Source organism: Cygnus atratus, chromosome 11, assembly GCF_013377495.2.
Source record: "Cygnus atratus isolate AKBS03 ecotype Queensland, Australia chromosome 11, CAtr_DNAZoo_HiC_assembly, whole genome shotgun sequence".
Taxonomy (NCBI): Eukaryota; Metazoa; Chordata; class Aves; order Anseriformes; family Anatidae; genus Cygnus; species Cygnus atratus.
This window is the reverse complement of record NC_066372.1, coordinates 11,159,158-11,177,548: the sequence shown is the minus strand read 5'-3', so window position 1 is coordinate 11,177,548 and position 18,391 is coordinate 11,159,158. Positions and strand designations below refer to the sequence as shown.

Here is an 18,391-nt window from a genome sequence, read left to right as displayed (position 1 = left end):
CAGCTTTTCTTCAGCCAGGCTGCAGAAGCAGTGTGTCGTGCTCCAAAACCACCCCATTTCTGTCCTGACATCTGAATGCCATGTGCCCTGGGGCATCGAGCCTTCCTTGCCTCCCCAGAGCATGGTGCTGCCTGGTTTCTCTCCCAGGACACCCCCATGACGAGGGTGCTGCAGAGAAATGCTGAAGCAGTTTGGTGCTGCAGCAGGTGGATGGCTGTCCTTTATGGCTCAAAGGCCTGTCTGGGTGTTCTGAAGTCACACCAACTTGACTGAATTTACTCTCTTCTTCATCCTCTGTATTTGGCATCTCTGTGGAGCTGGCTGGTCAAATTTCAGGTTTCTTCAGCTTCAGAGAGAATGCTAGTGTGTACAATGCCCATTGTCAGAGCAGAATGATCTTTCCTCTGAGGTTGGGCTTGAAATACTCTTTTGCACAGTCGTAGCCAGGACTGCACATCTCGACATCCCTGTGTCCCCAGGCTGCGCGCAGAGCCACTGCCATACTATTCTGAGACTCCGGCATGTTTTAGACCTTCTGAATATAACTGGAAGTGGATGCAACAATGTTCCTGGGAAGAAGGAAGGGAGATACACACTCCGCACTCAGGAGATACCACTCTGCCACCTTTGCAGGCATGTTTCTTTGCACTCTGAGCCCCGACCTATTCCCGTCATTCCCCTTCCACAGAAGTACAGCAAAAAGTAGAAGCCATGTGTGCCTGCCAGCGGTATGAGGGCTCCAACCTCACGTCCATCCGGTGATCACCAGGATGGAGACTCGTTTCTCTAAGAGTTCCTGTCTTTCCGTTGCACACCTTTTTATGGTAGTTGCTGTGGAATGAGGTCAGGGACGTCCATATAGCCATGGCAGTGCACCAAGCGTGGGGAATGACTCGCAGGCATGGGAGAGGGCATGTTTTGCCTGCTGTTTTTCCAGTGGAAAGAGTTAGGATGTCAGGAGAGAGGGCACCTGAGTGCCATCAGAGGAAGAAGGCATTCGACGTTGTGCAACCCATAGGAGGGTGTGTTGTGTCATCCTGGCAGCTCTTCCCTTTGTTGAATCTCGTGCTATGCTCCATCACTTGCTCACAGCAGGGACACAGCACATGGCCAGAGGGTCCCATGGTGTAATGGTGAGCACTCTGGACTCTGAATCCAGCGATCTGAGTTTAAATCTCAGTGGGACCTCTGCAGCTTTTGGCACCCAGACTCCTTTCCTCATTGTGCTTTCATCTTACGAGCCCAGTGCCTTCCTATGAGCTCTGTTGCTTTCTTTCACTTCAGTCTTCCTGCTTGCCTCTCCTCCTCCTCTGTATTACCCTCCTGCCCCGTGCCCCACCCTCCCCACACCGCCCCACCCGTGCCTCTTGCTTACTGAGCCCTGGCACCCGCTCGAGTAGAAGACATTGTTCAGATCCATGGCCAGTGGCATGTTGGTTATCTCCAAAGACAGACACTCCACAACACCCATGAACACCTGATTACCATCTTTGACCACCCTCCCTGCAGCAGTAGAGAGTTACTGTGTGTGGCATTTAGTGGGTTTAATCTGGTGTGCGCTGCATTTTGTCACCTCAAGGGGACACCACTGAGAAGAGGCTGCCTCTCTCTCCTTTATCCCACCTGCCCAGCCTACCCTCGCCAGGTATTTAGACAGATGGATAAGATGCCCGCTGAGCCTTCTCTTCTGCAGGCTAAGCAGTCCCTGCTCTCGCAGCCTCCCCTTCCATCATTCACGACAGAATCACAGCGTGGTTGAGCTTGGCAGGGTCTCTGCAGGACATCTTGTCTGTCTCTTGCCTGGGGACATGCTCGCTGCCCTGAGGGAAGGCAGGTTCTCCCTCCTCTCTTTCCAGCAGAATCAGGTAAGCTTTCCTTGCAATGCTTTCCTTGAGGCGTGAGGAGCTAATGGAGGCAGGAAGAGAACAGACCACCACGAGTCTCCAGCTATGCTGCACAAGGTCTTTAATGAGAAGGTAGAAATGCAGTGGCACAGTACAGAGACCAAGAAGAGCGTTTGCAGGGTTCAGGGAGGCAGAGAGAATGGCCCATCCGTCTCAGGGATGTCTGCCCCAAATGGGATGATCCACGCGCTTCAGCAGTTGAAGCGGCAGAGTGGGGAAGGCAGACACAGCCCTGACCCCCCCAGACCAAGGGAGCCCCCAGAAGAGATGGGAACCCCCCCAGTGCTGAGGGAGCTGCCAACAGCAGCTGACAGAGAGGATCCCACGGCAGTGCTCTGAGGGAAAGAGGTGAGGATGGGGCCCGGCAGGGTCACCACGACCGGGGAGGCCTCAATGACAACCGTCGAGTCAGCGCACCGGGCGACACACGGCTCACTGCAGCTGCTTGCAAGTGGGGTTGGGCCAGAGGCACCGCAGGGGGATGGGACACAGGGTCTGAAGCAAGACATCTCTCGTCGAGGGAGGCAAAGCTGAAACACAGAGTAGCAGGGAGGGAACACAGACCCCAAGATCAGCCTTTGTCATCTCCAAAGCAGAAATCGCTGCAGTGAAGATTGGACAGGAGCTTCACTTTCCCGTTTCTCTCCCCCATCCCGGAGAGGGAGGGGGGAGGGTGAGCGAACGGCTGTGTGGTGTTTGGCTGCCAGCCGGGCTAAACCACAACAGTAGAGGATCTGCCAACCGAGCTGGACCTGGAATCAAACCTGTTACCCACTGTAGAAGGGGATAAAGTTCCTGTAGTGCACGTAAGAAACATGCTGGGTAAGAAGTCTGGGCTACTCCTGCATCAGGAAAAGGCAAGCCCTATCCCAGTGTTAGCCAGGGATTGCTTTTGCCCAGGGACCTGGATCATCTTGGTGGGTACATTGCAAAGAATGGGAGGCCCCAGTGCTGTGTACCTCAAGGGGTAGCCTGGAATTAATAGGTGAGGGAAGCCAATTCAATAACATCTTGTCAACCAGGAAATCACTACCATGGTTGCTATATATCCGGTAGCTGAAGGGAATTAGCCATGTGGAGGTAATTGATAGGTACCTAGACAACAAACAGCTGTCCAAAACAGATGAAGTCAAGTGCCCCATGACCCATGTGGTATGGAATAAGGGGTGGATATCATATGCCAGCTTTGGCAGGTACCTGGGACAGAGGAACCTCCTAGTGGATGGAAGGCTAGCCAACTTTGGATTAGGTGACAAAAGTCTCTCTGATTCCCTATGGGCTGATCTCATTAGAGAGAAATTGTTGCAGAGGTGCAAGACACCAAGCCAAGGACTTTCAGCTTCCCACCTCATGAACCTGCTAGCGAGCAGCTATCAGGTGGTATCCATCTGCAAGAAAGTGGGAGGGTGACATACCCAGGCCAGCTGTGTTTTAACTGTGGACCCAAGAGGCTATGAGAAAATTCCATGATCAAAAAATCTACCTCATCCTGAGGCAGGGATATATGAAGTGCTAGCCGGGGGTTCAGGGGAACCCCTGGCTGCTTGGGGAAAGGCTGGGCATCGGTCAGTCGGGTGATGAGCAATTGCATTCTGCATCACTTGCGTTATACATTATTAGAAATAATAATAATAATGTGTTATTCTTTATTGTTATTGTTATTGTTATTCTTTTCCCTGTCTTAATAAACTGTCTTTTCTCAACTCACAGACTTCACTTCCCGTTTTCCCCCAAATAAGCTTTTGAGGGTGGGTGTGAGCTAACAGCTCTGTATTGCTCTGTTTGGCTGCCTGACAGGTTAAACCACAACAGCTGTTTGACAACAGCTGGTCCAATCAGCACAAATCACACTTGTGTCATCTCTCCTGAGTTCAGAGAAGCACCACTCGGTGATGACTTCAGGATCTGTCGTGGCCTGAATGAAGTCAGCCCAGTGCAGAGAGTGCTGCCTTTGGGAGCGGTCAGAGCTGAGGCCTTGGGGCAAACCTCGAGGGAGCCCAATGGCACAGAGCAAGCGATGCCATGGTCGGGTGCTGTGCTGCTAAGCTGGGCCGGGCATCCTGGGCCCTGCTAACCAGTTGAGGAAGTGATCGTCTCATCCTACTCTACACTGGTGCATCCTCACCTCGACTACTGTGTGCAGTTTTAAGCACCATGATATAGGAAGCACATAAAACGATTAGAGAATGTCCAAAGGAGGGCAACAAGGATGATGACAGGTCTAGAGGGGAAGACATATGAGGACTGACTGAAGTAAATTGGATTGTTCAGCCTTGAGAAGAGACTGAGGGGAGACCTCATCACATCCGACAGCTTTCTCATGAAGAGAGTGGAGGGGCAGGCACTGATTTCTTCTCTCTGGTGACCAGTGACAAGATCTGAGGGAACAGCATGAAGCTGCATCAGGGGAAATTCAGATTAGATATTAGGAAAATGTTCTTCACTGGTGGTCAGGCACTGGAACAGGCTCCCCACAAAAGTGACACCAAACCTGCTTCAAGAAGCATTTGGACAAGGCTCTCAGATATATGGTTTGATATTTGGGTGGTCCTGTGTGGAGTCAGGAGCTGGACTCAATGATCCTTGTGGATGCCTTCCAACTTAGGATATTCTGTGATTCTATGATTCTATGAGATCTAGACAAAACAGTCAGTGGGCCCCTAGGGAGTGATTCAGGCTACACCAGAGCTTGCTTACTTACTTCAGAGGTCTTAGTTGAGGTCCTTATACTAGTAAAATCTAGTAAAACTCAGATGCTGTAGGTTTCCGTAATAGGGCAAAATGTTCTCACATATCCTGTATTATATGTCAGCCCTATGCAGGTGTCCCAGAAGTGCATTGTGGCAAGGTGTTAGGCATAGGTGCATGGAAAGCTCAGTGATGACTACAGCTTTGGTCAGCTACACTGTAACTAGAACTGCATTCACCACATTAGAAAATCTTTATTCTACATGCTGTGAATTCAGGCACTGAAGTCTTGTTCTGTGGGATCTGGTTTCCTCTCATCTTTGTTCCCAATGCTTTTCTCCTTTCTTAGATACAAGAGAAGAAAGTAGCAATAACAGTTGTTGGAATTTACACTGGGTTTGGATTTTGAGCCACAGCACCCATCCTGCTTCTGCACAGCACAAGAAATCTGTGCAGGCCTTGTGAGAGAGTTTATTCTTGTTGGTTGGATACCATCATTCTCTGGCCCTTACTGCCTCCCTCAAACACATATGAAGCCCTTGTTATCTATCTGCAACTCAGATAATGTGATCACATTTTGAAAGAAATGTAAAGCAATACAGGAATCTGACGTGCATGGCCCATCACTGGTCCAAGATATTTTTTTTTCCAGCCCATGCAACAACTACTCGGCCACTTGAAATTACTTAAAGACATGAAACAAGTGTTTAACATGGCAGGGGAGGAAAAAAAAAAACAAACACAAAAACAACCTACAGTCATCTATCCAGAGACAGAATCTTTTGGGAACAATCTGAAAACTTTCTGACAAGGTCTCAAAGGCCACTGTGTAGAATTATGCTCCTGTATACAAAAAGCAGTCACAGCCAAGTCTAAACTGTCAGAAATTCACCTAAATTTATAGAACCATGGCTACTTAAAGACACTTCTGATTTCTCCTCCATACATGACTTTAAGGACTAAAAGGGAACACAAAATCTGGAGATGCATCAAATGATGGGACCACTTTGCAGTTGATTGTCTGATTTTCAGCCTCAAATTTTGGTCTTCTTCAGTCTTACTTGTGAACATCCTCAAGTCTCAGTCTTGTAAGTTCTTGCACCCAATGAGTTAATTTTGGAGAAGTGGTTTATATATATTCATACCAGGCATAAATAAGACAAGTTGGATTGGTGATCGTCTTTACAGAAAAATGCTAAATCCTGTTTAGTGATTTTTATACATACAAGTTATGTTTTGATATATATTTATACTGTATTTATATTCAAGCAAAACTGTGAACTGAAAAGAGCAATAATATCAATGTTTTAATGTTAATAATAATGAGGTAGTGCTTTGAAACAATTATAAGTCATTTTTATAAATTGATTACTTATATAAGTCATTAATTTATAAGTCAATAGCAATTATTTCAATTCAGGTTTTAGTGCCAAATACATTCTTCCAGCAGTTTTGGACTTAACAGGGTCCTGGTGATGCTCTGAACTTTCTGCGTATAAATTGATGACAATAAAATGACTACAGCTGCTAATAAGATTACTGTTCTTGAGTCCTTTTTAAAGGCAATTGGCTTGATCTGAAAAGTGTAACTACCTAAATTTTAGCTGATCATTGAGGAATCATACAGTTCAGTTAATGGGGAGAAAAAACAGCTTTTAAAATGAATTAAATGGATCCAAAATTAGACATAAAAGATGCATCTGTCACAACATAAAGTGTTACACGTTCTGTGGGTGTATATAGATTGCAGCAGTGGGTTTGCAGGATAAAGTCTGATAGGGTTTTGTGATTCAGACCTGTAAACTAGCAAGAGATTTTAATTCAAATTATTTCAGCCATTTTTTTTCTTTTTAATTAGCAAAAAATATCCTTCATCAAAATTATTTTTCCCCAAGGATATCACAGACTCATAATGAAAGTTCTCATGAAAAAAAAAATTAAGAAAATAAAATTAAAAGTGGTCACTATCCACAAACTAAAATTTCTGTACTTTTTTTTTTTTTTTTTTTTGTTCTAGAGATGAAATAAACTCTTTTGAATTTCTTACTTTCCCAGGAAATGTTCCATCAATGTATTTTCAACGTTATCTTATAACAATGTGCCAATTCTTCTGTCTTCATATTTCAAAAAAATAAGCATTCTACATGCAAACTGTTTTAACAAGAAAAAATAATGATATGGGATGACCAGCTCTTTTGTTCCAGTAACTTCAGGATCACAATTCTGAGATGCCTGAATCCAATAGACAAGACGATTAATTTATCTATCTCTCATTAATGCTTTTGAAAATTTGACGAAAGTTTTAGTAAACTAGAATTAAAATGAATTCAGGAATTAGGGGCAAGACTCATCAGAATGCACTTTAAATGGTTTCTACAGGGATGCTTACAGTTGGACTAGTCATCTACATTTTCCTTGTTATTACTGAACCTGCACTTTTGATGAGGTTTATCTTATCCTAAGGTCAGATAAACTGCCTGTTTCTTTTCATTGACTGAAAGAGAAACCTACACGGTAGTCATCTAAAGCTTAATCACACAAATCCTATCTAGGGATAAGAAAATGTGTTTAATTTTTGCAGAAATAAGCATTTAATTTTCAAGCCTCTTTCCCATATTCTGCTCTCTCTTTTTTTTTTTCTTTTTCTTTCTTTTTTCCCTTTCCTTTTCTGTATTTGATCTCCAAGACTCAGCTCTGCACTTCTCTTTATGGAAGAGAATTCTACCCAGATCAACATGTTCCTCTTGCTAGGATTCCCAGCCCTAATGGACTTGAAGGTATTGTTCTTCATAGTACTACTACTGACATACATTTTAACTGTTATGGAGAATGTGGTCATCATTTCCCTAATCAAAACAAACCATGAGCTCTACAAACCCATGTATTTTTTTCTTGGTCATCTCTCCTTCATTGAGGTCTGGTACATCTCAGTCACTATCCCCAAACTCTTGGCAAATTTCATTGCTGAAGACAGAAGTATTTCCTTTGTGGGATGCATGACCCAAATATTTTTCTTCAGCTCCTTCATGTGCACTGAATGTGTCCTTCTCTCTGCCATGGCATATGATCGCTATGTGGCTATCTGTCAACCATTGCGCTATCTGGTCATCATGACATACCAAACGTGTATATACCTGATAGCTCTCTCCTGGTTCAGTGGGTTCACTGTATCTTTGATCAAGATCTCCTTCATCTCTCAGTTGGAGTTTTGTGGTCCCCAGGTAATTAACCATTTTTTCTGTGATATCAGCCCAGTCCTAAACCTCGCCTGCACTGATATGTCAGTGGCAGAGATGGTAGATTTTGTGTTGGCCTTATTCATCCTGCTTGTTCCTCTCTCCATCACTATTGTCTCCTACCTATTAATTATCACGACAATCCTGCATATCCCCACCACCCAAAGTAAGAAGAAAGCTTTCTCCACGTGTGCTTCCCACCTAACTGTGGTCACCATTTTCTTCTCAGCTGCCCTCTTTATGTATGCTCGGCCCAAGAAGATCGATCCTTATGACTTGAATAAGCTTGTGTCAGCTGTGTATACTATTGTCACTCCCATCTTAAACCCCTTCATTTACTGTCTGAGGAATCAGGAACTGAAGAGAGCATTAAAAAAAGTTCTTTCTGAAAAAATCAGTATCTATAAAGTCTCCAGATCCATCACTTCTCCCCAAATGCAAGGATAAGCTATGCATAAACTGCAGCTGATAAGCACACTATAAGGATATCTGGCTAATGTCTGTTCAAAACAGACAGACTGTGATCAGAGGAACAATGACAGGGTGGAGAATGCTGACAACCTGATCCTTCTGAATCAGTCATCCCTAATACCATCAAAGGTGAATGACTGAGCCATAGTCCCAGGAACTTCCCCAAGTGCTATGCAAAATAAAGGGGACTATTGCATAAGGGAGTATAGAATTTGGAAAGCCTGGGGATGGATGGAAAGTCTGGAATTAAATAAAAGAATTGGGGATATTACAGGATTTATTACAGTTTGTTTAGGGAAATGGCCAAAGGAAGATAAAGGGAGATAAACACAGGAAAATGAGCAAATAAAAGATCATATGCACTGGTCTGGTCAACCACTGTACCCAGTTACCACAAGCTGTCCTGCCTTTTTATTAAACTGCTTTCCTTTCACAGAATTACAGAATTGCCAAGTTTAGAAGGGATCTCTGAAGGTCACCTGGTCCAACCCCCCTACTCAAGAAGGACCAACTAGAGCCAGTTGCCCAGGATCATAGGCAGATGGCTTTTGAATGTCTCCAAGGAGGGAGACTCCACAACCTCTCTGGGCAACCTGTTCCATTGCTCAGTCACCCACACAGTACAGAAGATTTCCTTAATGTTCAGACAGAGCCTCCTGTGTTTCAGTTTATGCCAATTGCCTATTGTCCTGTCACTGGGCATCACTAGAAAGAGCCTGGCTCCAACCTCTTTGCACAATGTCCTGCCTTGAGACAGATTGTCTATGTCCCGCCTCAAGTTTTCCCTTTTTATGTGTGCATATGCATATGTGTGAGTGATTTGGTAGTAAACATAAAGACATTGATCAGGACAAGAGGCCTGAAAAACAGATTCTGGAGTGACAGAAGATTACGGGTCTAAAACTAGAGGGACCAAGGTCAGGAAACAAGACACGGAGAGCCCATTAGTCCAAAGTCCAGCTGCCAAAGGGACCGTGGCTCTGGATGCCAGACATTGAAAACATCAAGGGCCTGAGAGACCAAAACTGGAGAGACCAAAGGTCTAGTAGACAGATAAACTCATGAAGGGGATATTCTGCTATAAGACATCCACATTCATGCTGTCTGTGTTATGTGGAGACTTGTCAAATATAGTGTCCTACCCATATTGATCCATTTGTGGCTCTGCGTGTGTGTTTACATGCACCTGTTGGGAACTTATGCTCAGGCTCACTACTAGCAGGGCATGGAAACAGGTATTGGGTTTATATGGCAAGGGCTTAGTAGCAGAGGGGCTGGAGGGGTGGCTAGTGGCCTTTGTGAGAAGAATACAGAAGCTGCCCCGTGTTAGATAGACGGCAGTTCCAGGCAGCTCAAAAAGAGATCTGTTGCTGGACAGAGTCGAGCCAATAAGCGATGTTGGTTACGCCTCTGTGAGAGCAGATTTAAGAAAGGGAAAAAGAAAACTGCTGTGCAACAGCAGCTGGGAGAGAAGAGTGAGAAACAGCTCTACATACACCAAGGTTAGTGCAGAAGGAGGGCAGGAGGTGCTCCAGGCACAGAGCAGAAGTTCCACTGTGGCCTGTGGAGAGACCCATGGTGGAGCAGGCTGTCCCCCTGCAGCCCATGGGTACCACAGCAGAGCAGTTCTCTATGCTGCAGCCTGTGGAGGACCCCATGGTGGAGCAGGTGGATGTGGCCTGAATTAGGCTGCAGCCCATGGAGAGCCCCCGCAGGAGCAGGCTCCAAGCCAGAGTTGCAGCCTGTGGAGAGGAGCTGCCACCCATGGCAGACCCATGTTGGAGCAGTTTGCTCCTGATGGATGGACCCTGTGGTACAGACCCATACTGGAGCATTTCTTGAAGAGATGCAGTCTGTGGGGAGCCCACACAGGATCAATTTGCGAAGGATAGCATCCTGTGGGAAGGACCCTGCATTGGAGCAGAGGAAGAGCGCAACAATGGAGCGGCAGAGATGAAGTGTTACAGGCTGACTGCAGCCCCCATTCCTCTGCACCACTTGGGGGGAGGATGTAGGAGACGGTGGATGAGGAGAAAGTTTTTTAGTTTGCTTTGATTTATTCACTGTTCTAGTCTGCTAGTTATAGGCAATAAATTATATTAATATCCCTATGCTGAGTCTGTTTTGTCTGTGATGGTAATTGCTGGGTGGTCTCCCAATTATCTCAACCCTTGAGCTCTTTTCATTGTATTTTCTCCCCTTTTTTCCTTCGAGGAGGAGGAGTGAGAGAGTGGTTGTGGTGGAGTTTAGCTGCAGCAGGGTAAAAACACCCCAGGATAAAGAGCAATCATTCCACTCACCTGCCCAGGACTGCAGGAATACGCTGGATGCAGCTACTCTTAATACATACTTGAGAACAGCTCTAAGAATCTCTTTAAATTCATCAAATTTGAAGTTGGCTATATGAGATAAAGCAGATAAATCAATATCCGTCGATTATAATGCAACAGTGTTCTCATTTGTTCTTGTCATTGACCAATGCTTGGGTACCATTCTATGATTATACAATTCTAAGTAAGTCCATGGATGTTCAGTGTGGACTTTTGTAGAGGTTTGGATAGTCTCCTAGTCTCAACACAATAGCAATAATCACAGGCTCAGTTTGGTGATGAAGATTCATATAGTTTGTTCATAACATGCAGTTGAAATTCAGTTTTCCAAATGCTTTAGCATGAGTATATACTCACGACATACCATCAGCAAAAACAAAATAGAAAGTTCCAGTAGGTGGAAACTAGTCCATGAAAAAAATACATGGTTCCAAACTTCCCTTTTTTCCTCTACCCTTTTGCAAAAAGATGAATAGACTACCTTACACTGTATCACTCTTTAATTCCATTCCTATCACAGGGCACTGAGTTCTTACATAACCAGTAAGAATCTCCCACATTTCTTTTCTACGGCATTCTCAAACACCCTATCCCTTTCTTCATGTTACCTCCAGGGACACAGGGCAGAGATACTGGCCAAAAAAAAAAAAAAAAAAAAAAACTACTCCCTTTTTTGAACTGAGAATTTTAAATAAGAACATCAACATTTTTGGGGTTGTGCTAGATGGCTGCTTACAAGATGTGACCCAAAAGAGATCTAACCATATGCCATGTGATTACAGGTAGTTTATTCCATGAGGTGCAAACTATCATTTTTTGGGCAAATGCCAGTTTGCACACCAAGTTGGTAGCTGAGATCTCTCTCTGGTTTGTTCTCAAAGACAGCACACATATAGCCTTTGCAAGCTTGGTGTAGATTTAGAGTTTCTTTCTGCACCAGTGCAGAAATGAACACCAGGCAGGTCTTGCAGGGAGGGAAACAGTTCCTTCGCAACCTTCCAGCTAAAAAAAAAAAAAATTTCATGGACTCATGGACTGTACGTCCGAGTGCTGATGTTAGCTATATACCTGACTCCTGCTCATTCCTATTCACCCTGCATTGCAGTAAAGCTGGTGTTGAAATCTCTCTTGTATCTTCCTACATACATTGTCACAAAACATTACGCCACAACATACCATTTCTTCTGAGTGTATATAAAAAACCTTGTCAAGTCTTCTGTCTGCCTCAGGTGCAGTTGTTCTTAAAGTCCAAGAGTGCTGGAAGGAGCATCTGAGTGCTCAGAGTGGGTGCGGAATTCCTAGTTGACTGTTCAGTGTGATGGGTTCGGTGTGATGACAGCGAGAACGTCTGCCTTGTTCATGATGCCTTTTTTAGAAGTTGGGGGTCAGCATTTTTAGAAATCTTGAGGAAAGTATTTAGCACAGTCAGGAGTAAGTAAGATGGGCAGAAGAGTAGAAGATAAGCAGGAGAGTCGAATTCAGGTGAAAGGTCTCGATGTAGTTGTCTAAAAATGTACACTTCATGCTCATCTCCATTTTTAAGCATACATTTAAATACACATTCATTAGTAAGGCTCCCCTTATACTTAATGAAAAGATATGGATCCCCCAAAAAGAGATGAGTCAAATGTTGGCAAAATTCTCAGTCTATGCAACACCCAAAATGTAACACATACTAGCTCTCTTGGGATATACAGAGTGTCTGGACGTGAGGAGAGTCATTCAGCTTCCTAAACATAGCCATCAAGTAATAATGTAATACTTTGTATTATCCAGGACTACTGAATGGGACTGTCAGCTTTAGCTCATATCCTGCAAGAGACAAACATGCTTCTGTATCGGATGCTGGAGACTAGATGGGCTACAATAAGACATCTACACTGACAGAATAAAGATCAAGGCCTTAAATATCTCCCCTGATTTACATCTAAGCAATTAAATTGTAATGTGCTGAGCTACATGAGATAATGAGTGATTTTTTTAGTCTCTTGTAATACAGCATCCTTTTGATCTCTTCTCTTGTAAATATGAATGGTGGAGTAACCACATTCTGAATCTTGTTCCTGTTTTAGGTCACTTTCCACCAGGAGAGTTTTCTCCCTAATGTTTTATTCAGGGCAGATCTCACCTCCTGGTTCCTAAGAGTGTAGATCAAGGGGTTCAGAGCCGGGGTGATGGCACTGTACATGACAGACACCTGCATGTCCGTTATAGAGGAGCTGCTTGAGGATGGAGGTGTATAATTGAAGAACAGTGGTATGTACATTAGTGCCACAACAGTAAGGTGAGAGGCACAGGTGGAGAAGGGCTTCCATCTTCCTTCCTGAGTCTGGACTTTCTGGAAGAGGAAGGAGACGATGTATAGGTAGGAAAGGACTATGAGAATGAATGGGCCTAGAGCAATAGATGTGGTGACAACATTAAGGAGGATCATGTTGAGGCTGGTACTACTACAAGCCAAATTCAACAGTGGCTTGATATCACAGAAAAAGTGATGAATTTGGTTATGCCCACAGAAACTCAGTTGAGAGGTCATAATTGAATGCATCATGGCATGTACAAAACCAATGGACCAGCTGGCCACAGCCAGCAGCAGACAAGTCCTTGGGCTCATGACAAGGGTGTAGCACAGTGGGTTGCAAATGGCCACATAGCGGTCATAAGCCATGGTGGCCAGGAGCACAGCCTCCGTACTGCCCAGAAAGTGGAAGAAGTAGAGCTGGGCCAAGCACCCAGCAAGAGAAATAGGCTGATGCCCAAAGAGAAAACCAGTCAGCATCTTGGGAACAGTAACTGTAGAGTAAAAAATGTCCAGGCAGGAAAGGTTCCCCAGGAAGAAGTACATCGGTGTGTGGAGCCGCGGCTCAGATATCACCATGGTCACAATGACACCATTTCCCAGAAGACTAGTTAGGTAGAGCAACAGGAAGGAGATGAAGAAAAAGTATTGTAGATCTTGGATATCGGTGAGGCCCAAAAGGATGAACTCACTGACCTCTGTGTGGTTCAGCATTGCTAGAAAAATAGGAAGCAAAGGCAAAATGTCAAGGTTTCACAGTGTGAGAAATGCTGTATTACAATACTTATTTGTTTCTGTGCTATTTTAATACAAGCAAATGAAGGAAAGAGCAAAACATTATATATGCAACCAAACACAAAAGCTGAATACAAACACAAGAATTTAACACAAACAAAAGTAACTGTAGTACAGTCTTCTAATTTCTGTCTAGAACAAAAACAAAGAAAAAAGTGAAAAATTTACAGAGATTAAACATTAAAATAAAAACTTCCATCTGTGCATAATATGGAAGAATATGTAAGGACAATATGTAAGATATGAAACACTGCTGCTTCTTCACCTTCAGCCACATTCATATTTCAGTTCTGCCCATCTGTAACTCCCTGCTATAACCTTTAATCTCATCAATAAAGCTTCATAATTCATAAAGATTCACAATGTGAATCACTCTTGATGCTTTCTTTTTACTATTGTGCCTACATTTCTTTAAGCCAATTTCAACTTTCCCATTTCTAATGGTTACTATTTCTTCCAGATAGTTCTTTGATCTTTAAAAATGTGCAATTTCCATTTTTTTAAATCAAAAACAGACACCAGAAGGTGCTCCAAGGTTCCATAAAATAAGCAACATTTCTTTTGTACATCACTGTCAATAAAAGAAGATGATGCCTTAGCATGTGATCACATGCTGTCTCTGTTATTGAACTATATATTTTGCCTAAACAACATCTTTTTGTTGAGTAGCAGCACATGAATGGAACAAAAGCCAGCATCTGATCTCCTACAATACTGTGATGGAGCAACAGTGAGTTTGTAGGAGCCAAATTAGCTAGCGCAAGTTCTTAGCCAAATTTGCTCATCACACTGAAAGCTGATCATACTGCCCCCACTGTGACATTAATGATCAGTACTGTCAGTATCTCTAGTCTTTTAAAATGCAAGTGAGCAAGCACATGCTCTCACTTTTTTTGTTTCAAGTAAGTTTTCTCAGCACTATGTATAATTCCTGAACATATAGAATAAAAAGCAAAGTCCCGAAATTATTTTGCTAGGGCAGATAGGCACAGGTATTTCTAGCTTAAAGTACAGACTGCAAATTCTGCAAGATGAGAATTTTTCTTTGTGTATTGAACATAGCAATGATTAATACTGATGAATATAAACAATGGAAAAAATATTACTTTCAAAATATTTCTTGTAAAGGTTAAAACACATATAGATACATTTCATAGCCTTTCTTCGTCATTCCACTACATATTTTATTGAAAATAAGTAGTTGTTAGAAGTCATTATGATATATCTCCAACCCAGTCACTCTCTTTCTCATGCTACTTTAGCTTACCCTTTTAGCATGAAAACAATAAACTAACAAAACACTTTTAAAATGATTTCATAATAAAAGAATGCGAGCATGTAGCCTAAGGTAATTTCTGCATATAGGCATCCACTCTAAAAAACTGATCATATTTGGCTAAAAATACTTTTAGCATTATCTTTTGAATAATATATATTTGAAACATTGGATTTAATATTGTTCTAGATTTATCAAAATGTTAGTCACCTGCATTTGAAGAGTTAGAGATGTTATTCTCTATGAAATACAAACGCTTCAGTTTCTTACATGTTATTTGCCATCCTTTAAGCATAGAAGTGTTTCTCACTGAAATCCATCTGGGGAAAAACATCACTCCATTAAGGTGTGTCCCACAATGCCCTCTGATTCTGCCTGTTATTCTCAGTTAACTACAGGTGATCTAATCACTTTCTTCTACTCCTTTAACGATATTTTTTTCTTCTATGTCTAACATTTCCCTTCTATTTCACAGATGCTGACTAATGTTTTCTCCAGTGAATGGAGAAACACATCCAGTCAAAGGAAAACAGATGTCCCAAAGTTTTTTGTTTGTTTGTTTGTTTGTTTGTTCCAGGGGTGGAGGAAGTCCCAAAGTTTTTTGTTTGGTTGGTTGGTTTTTATTTTTGTTTTTCAGGCATGTGGGGAAGACACTTGCTCAAGTATAAATGCAAATAAAAGTCTTTGCATGCTGAAGGTTGCCTATTTTTCCAACTGTATAAATTATTTTTTTTTCTGCACAAGCCTCACATCACCACCAATCAGTATTTTTCTGATTGTAGTAGAGCTCTCTGACCATGAGGGAATGGGAAAGCCAGAAAACAAAGCTGAGGACAAAACAACCTATTCTGAATTTCTGAATTCAAAGATTAAGAATTTCTGTCCTGCTATTTTCTTTCATACCTTATTTTTTTAGATGAGAGATTAATACTGTGGCCATGATGAAAAAGACTTCCATGTATATTCAGGTAAGACATAAGGAGGAAGCTTTCCAAACTCTACTAGAAATTTCTGATGGGGGGAAAAAAAAATTTTGTTTGTTTGTTTGTTTTTTATCATGTTCAGAATGTACAAAATATCCATCATGGGGGAAATAAATTTCCTACTGCTTTCATCAGTCTCTTGAGATTAGCTTTGTGATTCAGTGCTGAGTTGCAAAACAAAGAACCAAGCACTCCCTGAACATAATGCATGTATGAGTCACCTGCAAAACTAAAGAAAAAAAAGTGGAAGCAGATGACAACCTCAGCTGAACTGGAGCAGTGTTTGGGCCACTGCATTTCCTAAATCTCCTTCAAATATTCAAATTTGTGAAACCAAGTATGTGTTCTATTTGTTATGATCTGTTAGGATTTTTGATGTTTTATTTTTATTGTTATTTCACAGATAAGAAGGAATTTCTAGACACGTAGTCAAAAAAAAAAATCACATCTTAAGCTTAATTTTCAATCTTATGGAAAAGTTGCAGCTGCTTACATAAATAACATGTTCAATTTTAGTTCAAGAAGTTCAAACGTGGGGGTGTAAATCCTACAGAAACTTTTAAATCACAAAGATGCGTCTTTCTAGGAATTTGGCTTTTACATTTCCTCTATAAAGCTCCCGGCAGCTCAGCTCCAGATTGGTTTGGGGTTTTAAAAGCCAGTATGTTCAGAGTAGTTTTGTAGACACGCAGAACCTCGGCAAGCTTACTCTCCTTCCCCTGATCAAAACAAGCCAAATGCACTGTGTCTTGTCCGGTAAAGTTTTCAACAATTTCGAGGACATTTAAGCAAACTCTCTGGGCAACTAGTTCAGTTGTCCAAATACCCTAAGGGTGAAGAAGTATTCCCTAGTACCCAATTCAAATTTCCCATGTTTCGACTCACACAGATCACCTCCCATCACTGTGCTCCTCTGAGAAGTATTTGCCTCCATTTTCTCTACACCTATGCCATACCATGTAGTAGTAGACAGCAACAAGATCTGTGAGACTTCCCTTCCTAAGGATGAAAAAAAACAGTCTCCCAGCCTCTCCTTGTCCTCCAGGTGTGTCAGACCACTAATCACCCTGGTGTTCTTGTGTTCTTCCACTGGACTCACTCCACTAGGCCATGTCTTTCCAGTACTGGGCAGTCCAAAAACTGGACACACTGTTCCAAGTGTGATCTCAGAAGGGGAATGATCCCCACCCTTTATCTGTCTGTTGTCCATGCTTGTGCCAGTGTAGCCCAAGATGCACTTGGCCTTTCTTGCAGCAAGGGTACACTGCTGACACACATCTAATTTTTTGTCCACCTAGCCCCTAATAGGAGCAGTTATGGAGGTAACCTGACCATCATGAGAAAACAGACATAAAATGGCTGCTAAAAACTGTCAGGTGAAAATGCCCTTCAGCCTGGGAACTTAGTCTGGGAACTAGGCCTGGAAATTTGGCCTTTGCTGCCTGGGAACTTGGCTTGGGAACCAGAGGCCTCTTTGAGGGGTGCAGGTGGTGCCTTTGAAGTGCAGCTGGACACCTCAAACAGGGAGGAGCCAGCAGCACATGCACACTGGTGTGTAGCTGGTGTGTCAGGGCCTGGGACCTCTGCACCAACTATTGTCAGTCTGCAAGATCACACACTTACCATGGTGTCCACTAGGCAGAGAGCTCACTCCAAAAAGATTGTGGCTAGCCAGACAGAGGCCTGCCCAGAGACGTGGCTGTTCAGGCCTCTGGCTGTAGGGAGTGCCCGAGCCTGCCACTGCCAGGGGAGGGCAGTGGGGAGACCGCCTGTTCTCAGGGGGAAGGTCTGCTCACCGGTGGTGGCTGAGCTCAAGGAGGAGGTGGAAAGACTAAGGAGCATCAGGGTATGTAAGCAGGAGACTGATTGGTGGAGTAACTCCCTGGTGAGCCAGAGAGAAGGGCACTGGTGGGATGCCCCCTAGAGGGTGATGGAGCCCCTGCCCTGGCACTGCTGGGCAGATGGAAGAGACCAAAAAGACGAGGCGGGTTGGAAGTGAGCCCCAGTTCAGTGTCCCAGGCAACCCCCCTCCATACCTACCTCGCTTCCCCAGGTGCCTCTCTGTAATAGGTTTGAGGCCCTGGATCTTGAAGGAGAGGTAGGCAAGGATTGTGGTCAAAGGCCCACCTATGAGGTCACATCAGAAGAAGCAGTCAACACCATGCCTCAAGACTGCCTCCGAAAAGAAAGAAAAGAAAAGAAAAGAAAAGAAAAGAAAAGAAAAGAAAAGAAAAGAAAAGAAAAGAAAAGAAAAGAAAAGAAAAGAAAAGAAAAGAGAAGAGAAGAGAAGAGAAGAGAAGAGAAGAGAAGAGAAGAGAAGAGAAGAGAAGAGAAGAGAAGAGAAGAAAGAAAGAAAGAAAGAAAGAAAGAAAGAAAGAAAGAAAGAAAGAGAAAAAGAAAAAGAAAGGT

At 43.3% G+C, this 18,391-nt stretch overlaps 2 protein-coding genes and 1 non-coding gene across 3 annotated transcripts; 2 read left to right on the top strand and 1 right to left on the bottom strand.

Annotated features, from left to right (window-relative positions):
- Positions 1-1,116: 1,116 nt before the first annotated feature.
- TRNAQ-CUG (transfer RNA glutamine (anticodon CUG)) lies at positions 1,117-1,188 on the top strand. The gene has a single exon. It is a non-coding gene; the product is annotated as a tRNA-Gln (tRNA).
- A 2,561-nt stretch (positions 1,189-3,749) lies between these two features.
- LOC118258109 (olfactory receptor 12D1-like) lies at positions 3,750-16,164 on the bottom strand. The gene is made up of 4 exons (XM_050713045.1): positions 16,146-16,164; positions 13,784-13,816; positions 12,714-13,644; positions 3,750-3,819 (listed from the first exon to the last, which is right to left on the bottom strand). Exons 3-4 carry the CDS (start codon positions 13,640-13,642, stop codon positions 3,750-3,752), a joined length of 999 nt encoding a protein of 332 aa, XP_050569002.1. The 5' UTR covers positions 13,643-13,644; positions 13,784-13,816; positions 16,146-16,164.
- LOC118258110 (olfactory receptor 6B1-like) lies at positions 7,301-8,275 on the top strand. The gene has a single exon (XM_035566686.1). It carries the CDS (start codon positions 7,301-7,303, stop codon positions 8,273-8,275), a length of 975 nt encoding a protein of 324 aa, XP_035422579.1.
- Positions 16,165-18,391: the final 2,227 nt, after the last annotated feature.